The 24,462-nt window shown below is 41.8% G+C and overlaps 1 protein-coding gene across 4 annotated transcripts in view; it reads left to right on the top strand.

Annotated features, from left to right (window-relative positions):
- The window catches only part of lnpep (leucyl/cystinyl aminopeptidase), a 44,685-nt gene extending 24,661 nt beyond the window's left edge, over positions 1–20,024 (top strand). For 2 of the 4 annotated variants that reach the window (XM_080738081.1, XM_080738080.1), the window contains 15 exons: positions 2,482–2,616; positions 2,816–2,936; positions 3,329–3,480; positions 4,182–4,295; positions 5,088–5,219; positions 6,112–6,243; positions 6,702–6,862; positions 8,003–8,091; positions 8,337–8,520; positions 9,474–9,630; positions 10,505–10,689; positions 11,972–12,133; positions 12,885–13,025; positions 13,174–13,255; positions 13,843–20,024. In XM_080738081.1, the coding sequence (XP_080594207.1) occupies positions 2,482–2,616; positions 2,816–2,936; positions 3,329–3,480; positions 4,182–4,295; positions 5,088–5,219; positions 6,112–6,243; positions 6,702–6,862; positions 8,003–8,091; positions 8,337–8,520; positions 9,474–9,630; positions 10,505–10,689; positions 11,972–12,133; positions 12,885–13,025; positions 13,174–13,255; positions 13,843–13,974 (2,079 nt within the window). In that variant the 3' untranslated portion in view covers positions 13,975–20,024. Of the gene's footprint in view, positions 1–2,481; positions 2,617–2,815; positions 2,937–3,328; positions 3,481–4,181; positions 4,296–5,087; positions 5,220–6,111; positions 6,244–6,701; positions 6,863–8,002; positions 8,092–8,336; positions 8,521–9,473; positions 9,631–10,504; positions 10,749–11,971; positions 12,134–12,884; positions 13,026–13,173; positions 13,256–13,842 lie in introns of those variants that run through there. The other 2 variants (XR_013962551.1, XR_013962552.1) reach the window with 2 other exon arrangements.
- The last annotated feature ends 4,438 nt before the right edge of the window (positions 20,025–24,462 follow it).

Genomic DNA, 24,462 nt, shown 5'->3' with positions numbered 1-24,462 from the left:
ATCTGACCTGGAACTCAGGCCGGCTGCCACATCAGCATCATCACCAACACAACAGTGGTAGCGGGGGTTTAAAGCCAGGTGGCATTATGTGATCAACTGGAATCTCATCTTGGACACCTGTGTGAGGATCTGCTCAGGGGAATCTACTCCTATGGCTTTGAGAAGCCCTCCGCCATCCAGCAGAGTGCCATCATCCAATCCTCCACTAAGCCCGCAAAAAAACCTTTCCATCTCAAAATAAATAAATAATAATCACAAGTGTTCATTGTGTATTTAAATCTTTTGAAAATAGCAAAACTACAAGCTCACAATGCTTTGTGATTCAATTAATTATTTCATAATAAAAAAAAAAAAACATGCTCACACACTTTTCCCTTTTCTATCCAATACTGATATCCTTTGATGTCATGTCATGTGCAGTTATAACCCCATGGGAAAACCTTTGTGGGAAAACCCTTGGAAAAACACTTGGAGAAAAGCACAGAGGCGTGTATTGGAGCAGTTAGCACCGCTCAAAATAAATGAATGAAAGACGTAATCGAAAGAACATGGCCCCCTCACGTAGGAGGGCAATATAAATCACCAGAACCAAATGGAGTTTAATGTTACGATGGGTTTGTAAAGGAATTAGGAAGAGGACCTGTCTGATTAAATGAATATCAAGCAACTTAAAAACTTTATGTCTGCACGTCTGTAGTTCAGAGTGTGTTCAGAGCCGCCCATCTGACCGCTATGTCCAAATTTGGACATACCATATATGGGCATATACTGATACGTGTATATATAGGCATATACAGTATGGAGTTGCGGTTGTCCAGAACCACTGATCCAACCGCTATGCCCAAATTTGGACATACCCATTATATGGTTATATACTGATGACAGTAGGGGATCCTTCCGATTTCGGGCCGCTCATGTCTAGAGATCACCTATTTATAAACTGTATTAATACCTGTATGCTGCCTTATATATGCCTTGATATTATGCATCATCATGTGATGTCACGTGAGGCTTGACCAATTATGGAGACACCACCCTCTCTGATTGGCTATAGGCATAAACATCCCCTCTCTGGCTACGGGCATAAACACTTACACACACATTAAACACAGACACACACATGGCTAATTTATAGATAGAAGATAGATAGATTTGCTTTTGAGCAAATCCATCTATAATCCTCAAGCTTTTGAGCTTGTGGATTCAGAGCTTTCTGCTGTTTCTGTAGTTATTTCGTTGTACTTCCAGTTTCTGTGTAGAAAATAAATGTTTGGCGCCACTTATTGCGGCTGTAGGTCACAGTTTAGTATCTGAACCATCACATCTTGACTGATAGTGCCTAGTAGATAGAAGGAAGAAAAAAAGAAAAACATTTGCAAAAACTGCCCAAAACTCGGGAAACTCGGGCGTGGCGGCGTCAGATAACGGGAATAACTCGGGAAACTCAGGAGGGTGCAGACAATGAGTTAAATGCATTAAACTTACCAGCGTGCATGCGTGTGCATTGTGCTCGCGAACATCAGCGTGCATGACGGGCGCACATGTGATCTTTGGCGTGGTGAAGTTACATCGCGACCGACACTGATAGAGCCAGGACTGAATAACATGGTTCCTGTTACAATGAAGCCCCTATGCCCCTATGGGGGTTGGAAACAGTGCAGAGAATGGAGCACTGAGCCACCGATCTGAATGAGGAAATGCACCCGGTCGGATCGACCGCTAAGCTTGATGGGAAATTTAGTATTTTGGCTCACCCGCCTCCAAATCAGCCCCTACCTGGTAACCATGGCAATCAGGTAAGACGTCTGGGGACGTCTTAAGGATCTTATGGATTTCCATATAATATATGGAGTTGACGTAGGGATATCAATTTTTTTTATGTTTGTTTTTATTTAGATTTGTATCGGGGGGACCTGGTTTCACTGTTCTTGCTTTGCTGACTCCGTCTGCAGACCACCCGCAGTTACACTGTGTTTCCTGGTTTTCTTAACTCTCTCTAGTTCTTTAGATTTTAGTGTAGTTTCTTAAAATTGAGTATTTCCAATGGTTTTAGTGGGATATATATTGTGAGCTTGTACGTAGCTTGGCTATTTTCTATGTGGAAGTGAACGTTGTGAACGTGTGTCTGTGCGCACACTGTCACCACACACACACACACACACACACACACACACACACACACACACACACACACACACACACACACACACACACACACACACACACACTGTGTTTGTATGAGCGTGGGGAGAAGTCATGCTGAACAGTCAATAGTGCTACCAGTGGTGCAGGATCGCTTTGGTGCTTCCAGCTGATTAGACAGCATTCTGATCAAATAAATAAAGAGGCCATGCTTCCAGAGAAAAAAAATCCTATCAAACAAACATTTGGCGGCCCCCCTGTAATTATATAGGGATCCCCTGTTGAAGACCCATAGGCTAATGTCATTCCCGGTTGTGTTTCTTATGCTGTGTTCCTCAGGCTAAGACCACAGTGCTCCCTAGTGGCCTGGAGGTGGACGAGTTTGAGCAGAGCAGCGTGAACATGAGCACCTACTTAGTGGCCTTCGTCGTGTGTGACTTCACCTCCACGTCCACCACCGTCTCCGGCACTAACGTAAGAAGCACACGCGCACGGGCTGGAACTGTCCTTTATCTTAGCCAAAATTCTGTCCATTACTTTTTTGGTTAATAGAATAAAATCGGTATAGAATTTAGAAATGATAAGTGTGTGTGTGTGTGTGTGTGTGTGTGTGTGTGTGTGTGTGTGTGTGTGTGCGTGTGCGCGTGTGCGTGCACGCACGTGTGTTATAAAGGTGTCGGTGTACTCGGTGCCAGATAAAGCGGATCAGACAGCCTATGCTCTGCATGTTGCCACCGTCATCCTGCAGCACTACAACACCTTCTTCGACATTCCTTACCCTCTCCCAAAACTAGGTACGCAATGACATGCACACACACACTGCACGCACACTTACAAAACACATGCACGTTTATATTACTAGTAAGGAGTAATAGTTCTTTCATTCCCACAAATATCTTCTATATCTGCCAAAAATAGAATATCTAGAAGATCACAGCATATCGCCCAGCAAAGCTTTGTTATTGCATGAGTTAAAAGTTTAAGGAAAAGTTTTAAATCTTGTTTGAAACTGTCTCCCAATGATGTCACTGGTAGGGCAAGTTTTCTGAACAGTTCACAGCCCCTGAGATGGTCTCAAAATGGCTAAGAGTGGTCCTTTAACGCTAAGGGGTTTTCGGCATCAATTGGGTCTTTGAAATAAATATAAAAAGGTTGTCAATCCCTGGTGTTTGTGTCCATGGGTCAGACCTGGTTGCCATCCCAGACTTCCTGGCCGGAGCCATGGAGAACTGGGGCCTGATCACCTTCAGAGAGACCAGTCTGCTGGTGGGACAGGACTCCTCTCCCCTGGAGAAACAGCTGGTGGCCTCCGTCGTCGCCCACGAACTGGCTCACCAGGTAATGAACAGAGAGAGAGAGAGAGAGAGAGAGAGGATGACTCCAAAGTAGTTACAACGAAAAGTACACGCTCACAATTGGGGAAGGGACGATACTCTACGAAGATTTCATGTCACGATTATTGTGACCAAAGGAATTGTGATTTACGATATTGCGATAATCAAAATATCCCCCGACATCCATTATCCTGGGGCGGAACATTTGCCAAAAAATAGCAGATCTGAGCTTATAGATCTGCTATTTTTTGACAAAGAGATTTGGTATAGACTAGAGTCCGTTTTACCAATTATAGAGGGTTTAAATCGTACCAGATACCCAGCTCTGCAAATAAAAGGTGAACTGATCCCAGTGCATGACGGAGGATAATGTCACGATAAATTTAAATCTCCACAATACGATTATTGTGTTTTTTTATCACGATAAACAATAATGACGATTATTGTCCTATCCCTACTCACAATGTGTGGCAACGCGAGAGATTTGGCGTAGAAGGAAACAAGAGCAGACGGGGACATTTCACCAAAAATAGCCGATCTACGAGCTCACGCTGTCACGCGTTGTGAGCCTGTAGATTGGCTATTATTTTGGCGAGGAGGATTGGTGGTCCGTCTTACCTACAGTAGTCTAGATGGTTTAAGTGGTTAAACTGAAATGATTTTGAAGTGTTCTGCTGGATCATGGATGGTTTCTGTTTCTTCCAGTGGTTTGGTAACTTGGTGACCATGAGCTGGTGGAACGACCTGTGGCTGAACGAAGGCTTTGCTACCTACATGCAGTACACCTCCCTGCAGGAGAAGTTCCCTGACCTGGATATTGTAAGTTCAGCTCCGCCATTGCCTAAAGCCCCTATCATAGTAGGCACCGCGGTGATAAGCTATCCACCGCGGTGTAGTCTTTTTAAGTCATAAAACTACAACATTGCGTCATTACTCGCGGTGAAGAGCTATCCACCGCGAACCCCGACACACACACACTCTGTTTTTACTTTCAGACAGATCGGCCGATCACCCCGTTCACTGATTGGTCGATCTAGACCAGTCAGTCACAGTGATACAGGACTTCACTGTGGACTGACTATGATGGCCTCCGCCCTCCACTTGTTTTCTCACTTTAGGTGGATAGCTTTACACCTAAAATTTGCGGTGAATAGCTCTTCACAGTGCACTTGACGGCTCATTCAGAATAATATTTATATTTAATATTTGGTCTGACAGTTGGAATCTCTGATCGGAATCATTTTATTCTGTATGAAGAAATATTGTCCATGTGAACAGTTTTGACTGCGTTTAAATGGTCTTCACTAATTTTCAGAATTAAAAATAAAATAATCCAAAAATCGGGTGAAATAGAACAAATTCAAATATTCTTGCGTCAGGCAAAATCTCCATATTTACACGTTTTAATGTTTTTTCGTAAATGAATTCTCTGCTTTATCTTCGTCAGTGTCACACGAAAGCAGTGCCAAGCTCCAAACGTGTCACATTATTTTAGATGCCTTTTAGTTTGAATCCTGAAAAGTAACAGTTCTCCAACCGACAGCTACGATATATAAATACAGTGCATGTTTTGCTTTAATCCAACATGTACCTGTATGTGTCTGTCTGCAGGGTAACCTGTTCCTGTCGGTGAGGTTCAGGTCCATGGACAAAGATGCACTGAACTCCTCCCACGCCGTGTCAACGTACGTCAACGCACCGGAGCAGGTGGCAGAGATGTTCGACTCCGTCTCCTATGAGAAGGTATAGCATAATCTGGTTCTCAAACTGTTCAGGCCGTGACAATGGAATTGGAATTGTAAGGAGTTGAATTGAAGAGAAACCCGCACAGCGCACACACTGCTCCAATGACTGAATTTTTATTGACAATGTTTCAAGCGTTTCTAGCTCTTCATCTGGTCAAACTCGAGATGTGTGTCACCAACCCACTTTTGTAGAGACACCCATAGGTCACGTTGTCAGCAGGGGGTGGAGCAACACAGAAAGGTAATCATATCAGTTTATACAATAAAATTGTTACAGTGTTCATAATATTTTGATTCATCAAACAGTGAACAAAACACAAGCAAATAAGACATGATTATTTATTACATATCAACTAATTAAAAAAATCTAGAAAATCATGTCATATGTTTCTTTTCTTTTTTGGGCAACAATCTTTCTTTTTTGGGTGACACACATCTCGTGTTTGACCAGATGAAGAGCTAGAAACGCTCGAAACGTTGTCAATAAAAATGCAGTCATTGGAGCAGAGTGTGCGGGTCTCTCTTAAATTTTGCTATTTTTCACCCAGCACCTTATTCAAGAGATGTGCGTATTCTTCTACTTTTAATAAATTGTAGGAGTTGAGCCATAATGTTTTGCTCGACTCAGTTCCACAGATAAGGCTATAAGTAGGGATGTAGTGGGGGGCGGGCAGGTGAGGAGAGGTGTGGAGTGGTGCGGGCCGAGCACAAGAACATGATTGGTGTTCAGGGGGGCAGGAGCAAGGCAGGGAGGGGGATCTTCTTGGCTCGGGAGGTAGAGCAACCGCTTGAGAAATAAACAAAAAAATATTTAAGAGAACAAGATGCTTTTCTAAAAGTAAATGTTTTCACTGTTTGTGTGTGCGTGTGCGCGTGCGTCTGTCTTCTAGGGGGCGTCCATCTTGTTGATGCTGAATGCCTCCCTGCCAAGCAGGCAGTTTGAAAAAGGAATCATACAATACCTCAACAACTTCAGTGGCTCCAACACAGTGACGGAAGATCTATGGAACAGCATCACACAGGTGTGTGTGTGTGTGTGTGTGTGTGTGTGTGTGTGTGTGTGTGTGTGTGTGTGTGTGTGTGTGTGTGTGTGTGTGTGTGTGTGTGTGTGTGTGTGTGTGTGTGTGTGTGTGTGTGTGTGTGTGTGTGTGTGTGTGTGTGTGTGTGTGTGTGTGTGTGTGTGTGTGTGTGTGATTATTTGATTTGTCTATTTGTCTCAAAATACAGAAACATACTGTATTTTAGACCTTAGTAATATAGCCTATGTTTTCACAATGTATTGATTATAATTATTTTCTCCCATATTATTTCACAAATTTGTATTTAGAAAGATCTGCCATTTCATTTAGACACTTTAGGTGACATCATCATCAGCCACATGACACTCTTCATCAAAGTATCTCTGTCTCTCTGTGTGTCTCTCTTTCTCTCTGTCTCTCTGTGTGTCTCTCTGTCTCTCTCCCTCTCTGTGTGTCTCCAGGTTGATGTCTCTCCTGATAAACAGAGCGTATCAGACATGATGAAGACATGGACTCTTCAGAAAGGATTCCCATTGGTCACCGTCAGCAGGAGCGCTGGACACGTGACCCTGACCCAGGAACCCTTCCTGCTCAATGCCGACAACGCCACACACGCCTCCAGGTGTGGTGTTCTGCTGTTGTGTGTAGGGCAATGGCACACTGGAATTCTCTGCCCGAAAATGTCTTATCTACAGGCTTCCCACGGTCATGAAATATTTTGAAATTAGAAAAACATTTTTCCAGTACTGGAAATGTTTTGGAATTTATCAAGGGTCCTGGAAAACATAGCTATGCATTGTCTTTGGTTCTGAAATGACAAATTAAACATGGGCCAAATTGTCAAATATTAGAGGCAGACAGTGTGAAAATAGCCGATCTATATGCTCAGAACGCCTCGCAACGCGAGGCGTTGTGAGCATGTAGATCTGCTATTTTCACAATAGAACCGTGTTATACAAAATTCCTCAACTCTTAGTGCTCGTCAGGGTAGGGGGGTCCCCAGTTAAAATATGATTATTTCGGGGGCCACGGCCTGAAAAGGTTGAGAACCACTGGCATACACTACCTGTCTTTGGGCATTGCGCATAGGAGTAAGCGACCTGTTATTGAGCTGAATTATTGTTCTATAGTCCTGGAAATTGGGTTAAATATTCTGGAAAAGTTTTGGAAATTAATTGGTAAAGATGTGTGGGAACCCTGTATCTACAGTCCATAACGCCAGAGATCAAGATATCGTCTGGGGGGTTGCTTTGACTCAAGACGTGTGTGTCTGTCAGGGAATCGTCGTGTTATGTGTTTGAGCGTACCATAAACTTTAGTTCAAAATGTGGAATTATGAACCATTTCATTTTAGAAGTTGTGAACTTGAATTTGAACTAGTTCATGTGAAAAGTGAACTTTCCCAACACTGCATATAACCTTTTAACTTTGATTAAAGATGCAGTTCACATATCCAAAGTGTGGTTTAATTCTCAGAAAGATTAGTCTATGATCAATAAAACTTCCTGCTAATAATTTCCACCAACCCAAAATGTTCTTAAATTAACTTTATAGGATCTCAAACTTTGCCCAAACTGTACCCTCATTTACAATGCCAGGATCTATTGATATGCCACGCCTGTTGAAGACGCTCTGATTAATGCCAATACTGTATATGACATGTCACTTACTCAATATGCCGAGATCTCCACGCCTCTAGTCAAAGCTGTGTTCCCTACATAACTACTGTAACCGGCTAAACTTGCTGTGTGTCCCCATGCAGCCTGTGGCACATTCCTGTAACATATGTGACGGACAACTGCAGCCTGGCACCTGAATGCAGGCAAAACTATACTCTGAAATCTAAGACAGGTAGGTTATAATGCATACCTGCAACTCCAGAACTGTGTTTTAAAGTGTGTATGTGAGATTTTTAAAAATGTGTGTGTGGGTGCGTGCGTACCATTTAAAAGACGTTAACATTATCCCCAGGATAATAATCCCCAGGTTGGCAGAGGGAAGGATTACAGTTTAGGCATTGGCACCGGGTGACAAAATGGTTTAAAAAATGGTGGGATAATTTATTTTTATTTTATTTTATCTGCGCGTGTTCACAGGGGTACTAAAGCTTGCAGACAACGTGCGGTGGCTGAAGCTGAACTACAGGAACACAGGCTTTTACATGGTGGACTACAAAGATGAAGGCTGGAAGGCCCTCATAGACGCCCTGAACGCCAGCAAGGACGTCCTGTCCAGCGAGGACCGCGCCTCCCTCATACACAACATGTTCTCTCTGTCCAGGTAACCAGGCAACTAAAGTGGAAAGTAACTTAAGTAGATTTTGAGGTATTTGTACTTTGCTTGAGTAGTTCCAATTTTCAATGCTTTTTTCTACTCCACTACATCTTGGATCCAAATATTAAACTTTTACTCCACTACATTAATTTGAACACTTTGCAGTATTGATACATTTACTTAAGTAAAATAATTGAGTACTTTTTCTACCACTGTCCTCTTCTCATTTCATGGACCCCGGCTAGATTATGCATTAGAGCCGCAGACCCTCCAATCTGAGAGTTAGTTTTATCTCTGGAACCCCAATCTGCACTGTGAGGTCCTCTGTGTTTATTTGACTCTGAGAGTGTACATTTGGCTCCCGAATGCCACGCTGCGAGCTTGTAGATCTATTTTTGAAAAATCGTGAAAAGTCGTGCAAGTCTTTGAAGATGTTGACTCGATTCTATAAATGTCTTCTAAATCAGTGGTTCTCAAAAGATTTCATGTCACGGACCCCCATCTCAAAATATTTAGTTCCAGGCATCCCCAGAAGCAAAATTCTAGTTACAAATGTTCACTTTAAAAATACATACAGTATATTCAAAGATTTACACACATTTTCACGACTTTTCAAAAATAACAGATCTACAAGCTCGCAGCACAGGCTGTAAGCTTGTATATCTGCTATTTTTCAATTTTCTAAAGTATAACATAATTCCAGGTCTTAATGGTTTAAACCACACCACCCGAGCACTTGATGTGTGCGCTTTTCAAAGTGCTGATGATCTGTAGTTGGCCAGGTTCCATTGGAATCACTTGTAGTTCAAAGAACACAACCTAACAGATGTGTGTGTGTGTGTGTGTGTGTGTGTGTGTGTGTGTGTGTGTGTGTGTGTGTGTGTGTGTGTGTGTGTGTGTGTGTGTGTGTGTGTGTGTGTGCGTGTGTGCGTGTGTGTGTGTGTGGTGGGGGGGTCCAGGCTGGGTCGTGTGACCTTCCGGCAGGTCATCAATCTGTTGGACTACGTCAGGAACGAGACGGAGACGCCTCCGCTGAGCGAGGCCTTGTTGCAGCTCAACACGCTGCACAGACTGTTGGAGAAGAGACAGGAACAAGAGCTCATGTCACGCATGAAGGTACTCACACTTGCATATTAGGTATGCACCATGTTGAATTTTTTTGCCGAAATCTAAATTCCGATGAATTAATAAAATAGTTACTGTAAAATAGTTAAGTAACTGTAAGCCGTCATATAATTGCAGTGGAGTAAAAAGGGCAGGGCCAGCTTAACCCATCAAGACCTGAGGCCGATTCTACAAATGTCTTCTAAATCATTTTATGTTTTGAAAAACGTATGTTTCTATGTCAGTGGTTCTAAAACGTTTTCATGTCAAGGACCCGCAAAATGAATGGCCGCCGACCCCATCTCAAAATGTTTTGTTCCAGGGACACGCCAGAAGCAAAGATTTGAGTTACAAATGTTCACTTTATGAAATATATATGTGTTCAAAGATTTGAAAACATTTTCAAGATTTTTCAAAAATGGCAGCTCTACAAGATCATAGTGCGCTGTGCCCCGCTATGAGCTTCAAACAGCAGTGGGAAAGTGAAAGAAGACTCAACTATTGCTGCAAAAGCGCAGAAATAAGAAGCAAAGGCTGCTGAAGGAGAGCCAAAGCGGTGAAACGCGTCTGTGAAACGTATTCCTTACTTGGTATGCTACAGTAATGGAAGCCATTGTTCTTAATATAACAAAAATCATAAAAATCAAAGATTATGATATCGCTGGTAGGCGGGTTTCTTAAGTGTCCACAGCCCTCCTATGAGACACAGGCCGAATAGATTTTTTCTTTTTATAATTTTATCATGAGAATTAGGTAAGGACCAATTATAAGAAGATCGGTTGAAAGTGGGTGAAGACTCTGTGTCGATGTATTGGTCATGCTGGGCTGTATTGCTGTGTTTTTATATGTATTTATGATTCCGGGCTGTGTTGCTGTGTGTTGACAGGTAAAGATCCAGTATGTGTTTGGGGAGCTGATGGCCAACCAGTCGTGGGGGGGGGAGGACAGTGTGTCCAAACAGGAGCTGCGTTCTGCCCTGCTGGAGACCGCCTGCGGTCTGGACATAGGCAACTGTACCCAGCAGGCCAGGGCTTTGTACCAGCAATACACTGAGTCCAATGGAACCATCAGGTAATAATAATAATAAGGGCTTTGTACCACCAATACACAGAGTCCAATGGAACCATCAGGTAATAATAATAAGGGCTATGTACCATCAATCGACTGAGTCTAATGAAACTGTGCAGTAATAATCATATTGTAAATAATCTAATTAATAATAGAATCTGGAGACACCTTTACATAGTCTAACGTAGCCAGACAACTATTTCACAACCTCTGAATGCTATATAGAGAATGTATATTTAGTCTGGAACTACAGATGTGCCATTTCAAAAGACTAGCCTCGGGATCCAGGCATTTAATTCAAGAAAGAAAAACCCAGGTAAAGCCCCCAGTAACTGTGGCTCAGCCAATCATAAGCCGCGGTCGTCAAGGCTTTGCCTAAGGACATAGTGTTGGTGTCCGGGACGGGGCTCACATGAAAATGTATTTTTATTTGTAATTTTGAGCATATAAAATATATGTAGCTGTTCGGATATCTTATTTTACATCAATATCGTTCATGTGAACTAGTTTGTTTATGCTTATTCATTGTAATTATCAAAATCGCGATCTAGTTTTCCACCGCGTCACCACATTTTAAGTTCCTCACACGAGTTGTCAATGCGAGCAGAGGTCAGCAGCAGACGCAGACCAGCTGATGGAGGGGAGCAGACAGAAAGTGGGGGAGGGAGGGCGGACACAGAGATCGTTGAACAAATGCTATTGGCCAGAGTGATACTCCAGCTAGTAAGGCTGGGCAACAAATCGAACATTTACCTATATCGAGGTATCAACATGCGAGGTATACGTATCGACGAAGATGGCTTGAAATTAGGTATTGGTGTATGTGTCAAATTAAATAACAAACACACTATGCGTGCATGTAGCAGCACATCATGCAAAAAGCAGTCCATCTGTAACCAGTTGTGGTTATTTCAATAAAACCTTTGTTGAAAAATGGAAATATGGCATTTAATTTCTTTATTCTATGTGTACTGTGCAATGTTCATGCATGGATATGCTATTCATTATCTGGGTTAGGCAGGCAGTGGACCTAAAGCAGAAAAACATTGAAACTATATAATGCAATTGTTTTTACTAATAAAAAAAGTAATATCGATATCGAGGTATTCAACAACGTTATCGAATGTTTTCCTAATATCACCCATGACGTACGCGCGCGCACTGTGTGTGTGTGTGTGTGTGTGTGTGTGTGTGTGTGTGTGTGTGTGTGTGTGTGTGTGTGTGTGTGTGTGTGTGTGTGTGTGTGTGTGTGTGTGTGTGTGTGTGTGTGTGTGTGTGTGTGTAGGATCCCAGGGGACCTCCAGAAGGTGGTGTACTCGGTGGCAGCTCGGTCAGAAGAAGGCTGGGTGTCTCTGCTGCAGACCTACTCCACCATCAGCTTCGACGCAGAGAAACGCAAAATCCTGCTGGCCCTGGCCTCCACACAGGATGTGCGACGTATCACCTGGTGAGAGAGAGAGAGAGAGAGAGAGAGAGTGTGTACCTATATTACTATACTTGTGAGGGGCCAAATGTCCCCACAAGTATAATAGAACTTGTGAAATAGACATTGTGACGAGCATTTTCCTGGTCCTCATTAAAGAAATGGTTGTTGTATGGTTAAAATGAATTTTTTGTTGTTGGTGTTTTTTTAATTCTGTAGTGTGTGCATGTTAACGATTATCATGTAGTGTGTAGGGCTGTCACGATTATGACATTTTACATGGCGATGAATTGTCACTCAAATAATTGCGATTAACAATTTATATTGTTATATATACTTTATACTTAAATAGAACATCAATAGTGGAAATAGCCGATGCAACACGTTTGCGCGTGTTATTTTTTAAAATGTTTGAAAATATATGATCATCAACATGGAAACGGTTATGACGATTATGACAAATGATGTAAAATAATTGCGATTAGACGATTATGTAATAATTGACAGGCCTACTAGTGTGTGATGCTACCAGATTTCAATGCTCCGATTATCTGCTAGTGTCACTTTTACAATTAGGAAAAAGAGAGAGGGAGCTTCATGGGGTCGTTGGGTTTGGAGTTATGCCTGATTTATATTTATATATTTTTTACCACGCGATACGTTGTGTAAATAAATATATCAATATTTCTGTTGAAACTGCAAAAATGTCATGCACACAATCACTGTCTACTCTAGAGCACTGCAGTGAAGGTGAATGTGTGTGTTGCGTCCGTAGGCTCCTGAGGGCGGGCCTACAGGGAGATAACATTCAGAATACGGAGCTCCCGTTGGTCGTCGGCGCTGTGAGTGACGGCTTCGCCGGCCACCTGTTTGCGTGGGACTTCGTCCAGGAGAACTGGGACCGCCTCATTGAGACGTGAGTGAACCACCCACACACTGTCGTGTCCAGGACCCCGCGGACCCCCATCTTAAACCCTTTAGGCCTGCAATGATCAGATTTATAATCTACTGGTATAATTAGAGGAGTTGTTAATGGTTGTTGTTATTGTTGTTGTTGTTTGCAGGTTTCCAGTTGGGTCTTTTTCCCTCCAGAGTATCGTCAAATCTACCACCTCCCAGTTCTCCACGAAAACCCATCTGAACCAGGTGTGTGTGTGTGTGTGTGTGTGTGTGTGTGTGTGTGTGTGTGTGTGTGTGTGTGTGTGTGTGTGTGTGTGTGTGTGTGTGTGTGTGTGTGTGTGTGTGTGTGTGTGTGTCTGTGTTTGTCTGTGTGTGTGTTTCCATCATGGTAGTTGAACACTACTTTGTAGAGATTCTTGTCTGTAATGCTGGGCTCACTCTACAAGATAATCAGGGACATTTGTGCTTAGGGAACCCTCCCGACAATCTGGCTGCTGGTGGTGTTCCCTACCCAAGTCTAGAATTTCAAATGGTTTTAAACAACATCTATTTGGTTGCTGTCGGGCAGAAACTTCTTATCTCCATAATAGTTCTTTCTTTTATTTTTTCATAAATTAATGCCCTACTTGATCCTCACTACAGTGTCGTCACTCAAAAGCAGATCTTCTACTTTGGAAGCTTTTGAATTTGAATCCTGAAGAGTAACTAACGTATGAGGTTTCCACCCGATAGAGACTATTTATTCTGTTGTGCTGTCTACATATCTGTCTCTAAATAAACACATCGATTTTGTGCATGTGTGTGTGTGTGAATTTTTGTGTGTGCGTGCACAGGTCCAAGATTTCTTCCAGCGGCTGAAGGATCGTGGCTCCCAGATGAGGTGCGCTCAGGAGGCCATAGAGACCATCAAACTGAACCAGCGATGGATGGAACGCAACCTCCCCACGTTGAGACACTGGCTCTAATGGGCACGCACGCACGCACACACACACACACACACACACACACACACACACACTAGAGGGTAGCACAGGTCCAAAGGATGTTACTCCTTCCGATACAGACCAGAGGATAATTGGATCAGTCAAAGTTAACTCATTTACTGCCATTAAAAACGCCCGCGATTGACATAAACACCATGACGTTCATACCTTTTAACGTGGGCGCGTGCGTGTCCGGATCGTGCACTATCCGTGCGCACGTTATGATCCGCTCGTGAGCAAAAAAAAACAAAAAAAAAAACAGTTAAATCCATGGCACATTCGCTGCAGTACGAGGAAATGAAGGAGGAGAGATTGACAAAGAGAAACATGTTGTCCCGCCTCATGCGACTCATTATGAAGGCTTTATCAGAGTCCAAGGTGAAGAGCTCTTCACCGCGGCTAATGACGTAATGTTGTTGTTTTTTTACTTTAAAAGACTACACCGCGGCGATAGCTTATCACCGCAGACTGTACTCTGATACCCCCTTGAGCTACTTTTGAGAAATAATTGTCAATATTTTGGAGTGGTCATTGTAAGGTATTCGTTTCCGGGCGGACCCGTGCTACCTTCTGACACACACACACACACACACACACACACAGCAGTGTTTTAAACTGCTTCAGGACATCAATCTTCTGGGGTTCGGGGGAGGGGACACAGTGTTGCTGTCAATGTGTGTGTTCTTGTGTGTGTGTGTGTGTGTGTGTGTGTGTGTGTGTGTGTGTGTGTGTGTGTTCTTGTGTGTGTGTTTCCAACAAGCACTCCTTGTTCCTGATGCTGCCGACCAAACCTCTACGGTTCACACACCTGGACAGACAATCACTCAATCTTTTTTTTTTTTAGAGAGAGAGATTGGCTTAGCCTATTTCTTCTCTCTCTCTCTCTTTCTCTCTGACACTCACACAGACGCACCATGCTTACGTGGGTTTAAACCTACATACCTCAATGACTGGGGTCCCCTATTAGCCTGATTTCAGACTCAGCTGAAGCGTGAGTCTGACATTGTGCCCTGTTTGAGCGATTTCTGGAGGGGAGGGACTTTGACGGCACGGATTGGTTATTTGTTAAACCCACCCCCACCCCCTGCGCTAATTGGAGGAGACGTCATTTCGGCTCCAGAAATCACTTATTATGAACACAATTCCAGACCAGAGAAACAGTCCACTCTGAGAGTGGGTGGGTCTATGGGCTGGAACCAGGCTAGTCCCCTATGGGTCTGTACTCTGATCCCTCCTTTCTCTTTGCCCACTCCTCTACACCAAATTCTCTTTGGGCAGAAATAGCCGACCTACAAGCTTGCACAACGCGCCGCAAGCTTGTAGGCAGGCTATTTCCCCTAAAAGGTTTGCCTGTTACGACGTGCCCAGAATAGGGACCACTTATAGCGCACGTGTGCGTTAACATCACCTCGGAGAGGGACGGTGTATTTCAACCGCTGTCGGACAGAAACCTAATTTCTCCAAATTTCAACTTTGCGTTTCTTTTTGTAAATGAATACCCTACTTTGTCGTAGAAGAGCGTCGCATAAAAGTAGTGAAAATACTGACATTGTGAGCTTGTGGCTATTTTTTCTCCCAAAAACGTACATTATAAGAAGAAAGGAACGGTTTTGGACATACAGGTTGTCCACCCGACAACCACTGTTTGTGAGTTACTTGACTCCCCGTCGTCCCAACCTGAACATGTACTGTATATAAACCTGTCACGAATATGACGTCGCCTTTTTGTTCAGAACTATTACTCAACTTGGTCTCCAAATGGAGGGGGGAAGCTATTTGGAAACATATGGTTGACCCTAGAAGTATATTTTCACACTATTTTATACATATATTTTTTGCCCAAATCAAAATATATTTTCCTCCCCATGTATTTTCATCAAAGATATTGATGTAAATTCCTTCGCTTGTGTTGGGGTTGCACACACAGGCCGTGTGGAGTTGGCACACCGCAAAATCCTCAGTGTGAATTTAGAGCTGCAATCTGAATCCTATTTTAATGGATTGTGTCGGCCATTTTCTACCGTATCTCTGTATGAATTGGTCCTTTAATGCAGTGGTTCCCAAACCTTTTAGCTCAAGACCAAACAAAGGGAAAATAGACGTTTCCATGGGAACAATATTAATCTAGAAATACTTATAATAATGTTGTAAAATTGTTTTTAATCGATGAAAAGTTGTGATTTGTTTAGTGAGGACCAATTATGTGAACATATTATGGTGGAAAATGAGTGGCGTACCCCTTTTCTGAGTAAAACATTGTTTTGAACCCAATATGCATGGTGAAGACGAGAGGTATCGATTTTTGGCCCTGGTGTGGGATGCCCTGGTTCGAATCCCGTGTCGTACACAAATCGCAACGGATTGCAGCTTTTAGCTCTTGAATGTGTAAAAATGGACCTATACTTTAAGGAAATGGTTCTCAAATTAGGGGAGCCTCAGTGTTACACGAGGGGGGTCTAAATGGACTCTTACTGGTCTGTAACTCTAAGAGCCATGGAGATTCTTGAAATTAAAAAAAAAAGTTTGAGAACCATTTCTATACCGTAAGGTTCCATTGAATGTACAGTACACAGGATTTTGCCGTGTGTGTGCGTTAGGTGTTTGTATTGATTCAGTATGAATGTACTTAGAGCCTTTCCACTGTGGAAAAAAACACTGTGTACTGATTAACTACACAACCAGTGTGTCTTAGGGAAGACCACGCTTTTGTGAAAAAAGCTCCTGTGTGGAACTGAAAAAAGGGTTCTGCAGCGTTCTTCAGCGCTTTCTTTTTTTTTCTTTTTTTTTAAGAAAACTTGATAAAGTAGCTTACAAAATGGTTCCATGTTGAGTAGGGCTGGGTTAAGCAATATATTAACTGATTGACTGCATGGGATTTCCATTCGTAAAGATAGATTTCCATTAATCTGACCCGAACGATCAAACTTTGTATCCCAGAGCTGTGATCCTGTCCAGTCGGCAATTCCCAATCTTAGGGCTCGATAGGCGAGTTCTCTAGCGTTTTTGGGCGCCCATAAAAGTTTCAACGAATTCTCAGCTTTTTCAGCACAAGGCGTGGAGTGGCACGGCTTCTTCCTGTTTTTGCAGAGCTGTATTTGAAGTGTCTGCGGCTCTCGTCTGTACGTCATTTTCGTTCACGAAAATACAATTATTAAAATTCATGTTTTTAATTTCTATTTCTGCTATGCAGCCAGCTATCTACAGTATGGTATGTGGCGACTCATTGTATTTACCGTAGGACCAATTTACACGACTGCAAAGACGAAATGGAAGTGGGAGCTGTATGGCTTAAGCTTTTAGAAAATGGTGTGAGTCAACAGTATGTCTCGATAGAGTAATGCCGACGGTGTCGCACGCAGAAAACCGCAATAGCGGCATTTAGGTCTGCTATTCCCTGCACAAGACATTGTCATGCGACAAACTATTCGAATCGGGCTTAACCCAGCTCTTAAGTCTGGAACCTTGTTGTCAATGTGAGTGCAGGAGTTGCACACAAACATGTTCTCAATCACTCCCATCCATTCTGAACTCCAAGCATTGTTTTCATTTTTGGTTTTAGCTTCTAACTTGTTTCCTTTTGCGTGTGATGCAATCATTGTACAGTTCTTCTATTCAACACTGATGCTGTGCTTGTAAAGTTGTAATTATTTTTTGTAAATATGCAGTTGAATGTAAAGTTTAAAAAAAAGAAACTTGTGCACACATTTAGTTTTTTCTTTTGCTCTCTGTTGCGTTGTGTGTATAAACATCATGTGTAAAAGAGGATGTTGTACACACATAGACCCGATCGATTTTTTATTGACTTTTAGGCTCTTTTCCACTACGAGAACTAAGCAAACCGCTCCGTGCCGGATGTCACGGGTTCTGGATTTGTTTCCATATACCGCCACGACTTGGTTTCAGATTAAAAGAATACTAAATGAAATGCCTCTCCGAATTTGTCTCATTCCTGAACCAATAACCCAATATAGGCTTATAGGAGGTGGTAGGAGACCAATGCAAAACGATACAAAAGAATAATAGAAACTTCAAAATGACTCTCACTGATGATCCAGGTTCAAAGAGAATGTTTTAAATATGGTTTTGCTCTTGTTGAGATTGGTCTCCTCTCCTATTACATTAAAGATTATTGAATTATTGTCTGAGGAATGTGACACAAAATCTCCATGTATTCATAGCTTCATGGGAAGAGTAATTCATAAAAGTAATTTTTTTGGGTGAAGTATTCATTTAAGGTTCTCAGAATTAATTTGGGCCCTTGTGAACAGGTGGTCCTGACCCTGAGTTTGGGCCCCAGAACTCCCAACTCCCAACCAAAAGCAACACGTCACGAAGCATGAACTTGTTAATCAACTATTATCGCTATTTTTATTTTTGTATGACTTAATATCCCAATCCAGGGATGGCTGTGGTCACAATGCAAACATAAACAAAAATCACAGCAGAACACGTGTTCTGTAAAGTTCCAGGTTCTGGGTTACGTTTGTTTCGGAGTCGGAAAAGAGCCATTTTGTTTGGTTCAGACGGGGTGGGGCCAGTCTCTGTCTGAACGAATGTTTCGTGTTCTTTTAAGGGCTAATGTGCAAACTGAAAATATGTCTATATTTGAACTCCATTATGAAGTCAGACACTTAGAAATATAGATTTTGTTTTAATTTATATGCAGTGTATAAATAACTTGTTCGCCCAATTGAGTCTTTCCTGTTTTGAGAAAGAATTAGGAGTTATCCAACGTCTTGAGTTGAAGGAGCAGTTATTATTTTTGTCTGATCCATCAGTATGATTTATAATCTCGACTACAAACATCTTCTCTGAAGATATATCCTTTTATGATTTTAACGATTGCGGTTCCAGTATATTAAAACGTTTATTGTATAATTTTGGCTTTCATTAACATTTTTTGATAAACACAAATTCAACCACACTGTACATACATTATTTCATACATATTCGTGTTTGTTTTCAAAGTGAGGTACACAGACCCTCTGGGTTACTTGAGGGTGGTCCAAAAATGGACTCCTACGGGTCTGTAACTCTTGAGCGTGTACAAATAGAACCAAATGGACCCTTATGGGTCATATATTTTCTCCCAAAATATGCCCAACTTATTTTATATCACATTTCAACATAGCATAAATCCACATTTTAAATAACTGTCAGTCGATAGCATCCCTATAAAACAATTCTGTATGTATTAGAACCTACTAATAACAGTAATTTCTATTTTGTTACATGTCTTTAATACTATTTAACATTATTCATCGTCATTATTCATTCGTCGCTCACCAAAAAGAGCCCATCTACTCCAGCTTGTAGATCGACTACGGTATGTTCTGTGCACAAATGAAGTATAAATTGGCCTTTATTCTGCTTCTCCCAGTAAAGACTGTTGGGCTAGTGAGGACACCTAGTGGAGGGAAGTAGAATGTGTGTCCATCCTCTCTGCTTTCAATGCATTTTACTGTTTAATTTGTGGATGAGGTTTGGTCTTAGGTAAAACAAAAAATCATTATTGATGAACCTGAGTTGCTTATCAGTCCGAGGACACTTATCCCACCTGATACCAACATTAGAGAATAAGATTAAGCTGATTTCTTTTTATTATTATTTTTTCTTTTTCTTTTTTTTTTATCAAACTACTCTACTTGAAGGGGTATTTCAACACTTTCCATTTCTTTTAAATGTGTACTCAGGCTTTTGTGTGCACCTCAGAAAGCTTTTAAGGTTAATTCAGTACTTAGATAGTTTGTATCTTGTCAGACTCCCTCCTATATAAGCCCAGTCAACGTCAAACTCTGTTCCAACAAATGGAATATCTCAACTATATATTATAATATCTAAACACTGAATCAAGCAACTTAAAAAACTGTCTGGGGTGCACATGCAGAGGCCAGAGTAGACGTTAAGAATACCCCAGGAATGTTGAATACGCCTTTAATTCTGACGTTTGAAATGTGATTCCTGGTCAATTTGAAGGTTTTACAAGTGGCTGTCTTGATGGTGGTCACATGGGAAGATTGTACTTAGAGACTGTAAACACACACACACGCACACACACACACACACCAGGAACAGACCACTGCTTTGAACCGTTTGAATCTCATGCCTCTTAGAAAATAATGAACATTAAAAGTTGTTTTTTTCTGAACTTGTGGTGTTACTTTTCCAATCTCCAACCAATTGAGTCTTACTGTTTTAGTTAAATTAATGCATTTATTATTCTTATCTATCAGACGGGTATTGGACAATTAAATCTGCCGTCGTGTACAGGGAGGCGAAAAACACCTCTTTAAAAGGATCCCTGGCTAATACGACAAATATGCCTTAATACATTATAATTGTCCTCTATAACTACAATGTAAAATTAAAAACACCTTAAATGACGTCATCAACTTGCGACAGGCATTTCCCCTATTGAGTGAAAGATTAGCTATTTCTAGAATAAATAAAATAATGTAGGTGTTTTTACATGGACATTGTAGTTATAGAGGACAATTATAATGTATTAAGGCATATTTGTTGTATTAGCCAGGGATCCCTTTAATAATTATGCACCTTATTGCATTGACTCGCACCATCAGGAAACTGAGCCTCTTTCTTACTTCCTTCATTATGTGTTACCAATTGCACTAAAATTAAGGCTTTGTTCCATTCTGGTCAAACGGAGTCAGGGTGCTGATATTGTGCATGTTGGCTCACTGGAAACACTCCTGCTACACCAGTGGGTCTCAAAGTGGGGTCCAGGGACCCTCATGGTTCCAAGAGTTTTCGGGGCCCTTGGAATTAAAAGGTTTGAGAACCACTTGTGCTACATTAAATGGAACAGAGCCTTCATTAGAATCATTGGTAACACCTGTGAATGAAGTAAGGAAGAGGCCCAATTTATTTTACTGTCCATGTCACACACAACTCAATCAATAATGGCAGATACCTTTTCCCTTTATTGTAGTGTGTGTGTGTGTGTGTGTGTGTGTGTGTGTGTGTGTGTGTGTGTGTGTATTATATATACACATATACATACACATGCAAGTAATGTGTTTGTGTAGTTTTGTCTCTGTTCACTAGAGGTCATCCATGTTCATTTATTTTTTCAGGACGCTAGTCTCCAAAGATAACATACTTTCAAGTTCAACACTGTATTCTTAATGTATTTTTATAAAAATATTAGTGCTGTCCAACGATTAAATATTTTAATCACGATTAAGGGGCATTGGTTCTCAACCTTTTCAGGCCACGACCCCCAAAATAGTCATATTCTAACTGACGAGCACTAAGAGTTGAGGCATTACATTTTGTACAGCACGGTTCTGTAGTTCGATCTACATGCTCACAACGCCTCGCAACACAACCCACAGGTTGGGAACACACAGGTTGAGAACCACCGGCTTAGGGGTAGAGTGGCTGCTTGGCAAAAGGAAGGTTCCCAGTTCGATCCCGGGTTCCCCCAGTGTTACTGTCAAAGTGTCCTTGAGCAAGGCGCTGAAGCCCAATTGCTCCCTATGAGCAGGTTGGTGCCTTGCATGCATCGGTGTATGAAAGACTGTATGGGTGAATGTAATGCACAATCTCTGTAAAGCGCCTTGCATAAAATGCACCACTTACCTCACACAATTTTAAAAGGGCAATAGTGTCTCGTATAGGATTGAATTAATATTTTAATAATCTTCCTTGTAGCATGACACTATTGTGATTTATCAGGACACATCAACCTAGGTGTGACAATGCATTCCTTCAAATCCTCTTAATCATCAATCATCATGTACAACAGTACAGTATCTGTTTTGTCTGTCAGGTTTATTCCTCAATTGTTCCATTAGTACAGTACGCACTCCTTACTTCACATGGAAACACAACAACACGACTTTGTTTATCATGGAAACCACAACCACTAAAGATACCTGGCCAGAAAACTAGAACTGGTAGAAATGTATCCCCTCCTGTCCTCAAGTAACACTGTCCTCAGCCAGTATGTTTGCATTGGGCATTCCATTATTCATATAGCATGTATCTGTTTTGACTGTAAGGTTTAGCACAGCTTACACCACACCTGCACCTGGAATCACAACCAAAGCTTTTCTCATCAACATCGTACGGTAGTTCATCAAAATGTCATATTCTTGTTATATTAATACTGACATTTGTAATTATTGTGATAATGTACAGTAAAAACTGAAACTACTTTGCTAGAAAATCTGTATTATTGATGACAACATAAAAGTCAAGGCCAAGATATTGAACTTTAACATTATGACACTGAACTTGAATTGCTTCACCTCATAAATCAACTCGGCACCCCATAAAACATACTTTGATTGCAGAATCATCCAAATTGACCCATTAGTTGATGAGCAGGGGTTGAAGTTCTCTGTCCTGGGGACGGATTTCCGTCCTGAGGATTCCCTAGGGCAGGGTTCCCCAATTAATTTTCCTCAAGGGCCGAATTATGTCTAGGATACCAAGCCGAGGGCCACAGCATTGCGGGGGGGGCGACGGCGGCGTTCCCACTACTCCAGCGACAGTTCTGTGCCGCGGACCTTTGGTGTGCCCTTTGAAATTTGACAGTGAAGTCACGATTTAAGGACGTTTAAAAAAAAAGGCAATTTGAAAAAGTCTTAATAAAGACCTAAGTCTGATTTGAAAATTACCCCCTGTTTTTCTGGAAAATGTATTACTCAGCCTCTGTAGCAGCTAGAAACAAAATTAATTCCAAAATTTGATAGCTTACAGCCTTACACCTTTGGCTTTCATAGAGAAAAATCGGAAAATGTTCAAATATTTTTTTCAATTGTGTGTCAAAAGTGTGTGTGCATGCGTGCGCGTGTGCGTGTGTGCGTGTGTGCGTGTGCGTGTGTGTGTGTGTGTGTGTGTGTGTGTGTGTGTGTGCGCGTGCTCATGTGTGTGTGTGTGGACATGGGACTGTGCTGGTGGCTGATAGGAGGAGGCGCGAGGTGGTGCCTTCGTGCCACCAGTGGTGTAAAGTAACTAAGTACATTTACTGAAGTAACATTTTTTGAGGTATTTGTACTTTACTTGAGTATTTCCAATTTCCAATACTTTCTCTTCTATTATTCCATTACCAAAATCCAAATATTGTACTTTTACTCCACTATTTGAAAACCTTAGCTACTAATTACTTTGTAGATTGATTAAACCTTTTTTAACCACTTCAGCCATATACATTTCGGCCATCTGAAAATAGCCAATTAGCCCTATTCACTACCCGCCCACTCAGCATCCCCCGGGTGCTGAAGTCCTGTTTTGAAGGGGTAAATCCTACTACAGCCTATAGAGTTAGCACAGAAATCGCAAATTTAATGCAATTTCCGAATAGTAAAGTATAAAATACGGCTAGCATGATCAAGAACACAAGATAGTAAACGGCACAAAGCATTATAATTTACTTTACCGTTGGCTTTAAGTCCAGTATAGTTTCCCCTTCTAAATTGAAGTCAGCACCCGGGGAAAACTGAGAAACGGAAGTAGGTGGGCGGGCCGTGAATAGGGCTAATCTGCTATTTTCAGAGGATTTGTATATATTTGAAAATTGAAACGGAACATTCTGCACAGTGAGTATAGGCCTACTTTCTACTTTAAGTACATTTTGATAACAATACTTTTGTACTTTTACCCAAGTAAATTTTGAATTCCGGACTTTACTTTAACAGAGTATTTTTTTCTACGTTGCAGTATTGATACTTTTACTGAGTACTTTTCTCCACCACTGCGTGCCACCACAGACCATGTGACGTCCTCACGAGACCTGACAGGAAGTGGATAAAAGCATCTAATCGCCCTCACAGCGCCAGCTGACCGCCGCGCCGCCGGGCCACACCTATTGGAGCCGCGCCACCGACAGCAGCCGCGTGCACAGCAAACCCGTGGCTACCAACGAGCACGTGCGATGCGACCTAGGTAATCTTAGGCAAATATCTGACATTAAAAGAAGTATTGTGCATCTGATTGCGATCAAACCACACAGAACCGTCTGGAGACTTGTCTGAAGGAAGAACTGGTTTATTATGTCCTATAATGGCCTATAAACCACGTCACTGCTTTTCTAACTTAACACCTGTATTCAGAAGCAAAAAATAGCTCCATACAAAAATACAATGTTCTGTGCGTCAGACAGTAATGCAGGTCAGCAGGTCATCTAGTGCCTGCCTGTCCGATGCTGGAGTGAAGCCAGACTTTCTATTGGAGTGAAGCCAGACTTTCTATTGGAGTGAAGGAGACCAGATGGTTTTATCAGCACTGGAACTGTCATGCAGTCACGTCATTATCAGCTCATCGCTGACTTCCTCTTATATAATGGCCTGGTTTATGGCGTCACACAAACGAAGGGGAGAGTCCCGTCCCGGAGGTTGGTTGCAAAGGAGCCAAAAATCCAAATGAAAAAGAAAAAACTATTGAGGAAGGCATTGTACAGTACAATGCAAAAGTGTTATTAAGGCCTTCAAACTCCTATAGCCT

This window comes from Nannobrachium achirus (genome assembly GCF_963921795.1).
Source record: "Nannobrachium achirus genome assembly, chromosome: 12".
Taxonomy (NCBI): Eukaryota; Metazoa; Chordata; class Actinopteri; order Myctophiformes; family Myctophidae; genus Nannobrachium; species Nannobrachium achirus.
This window is presented reverse-complemented; position numbering and strand designations above follow the sequence as displayed.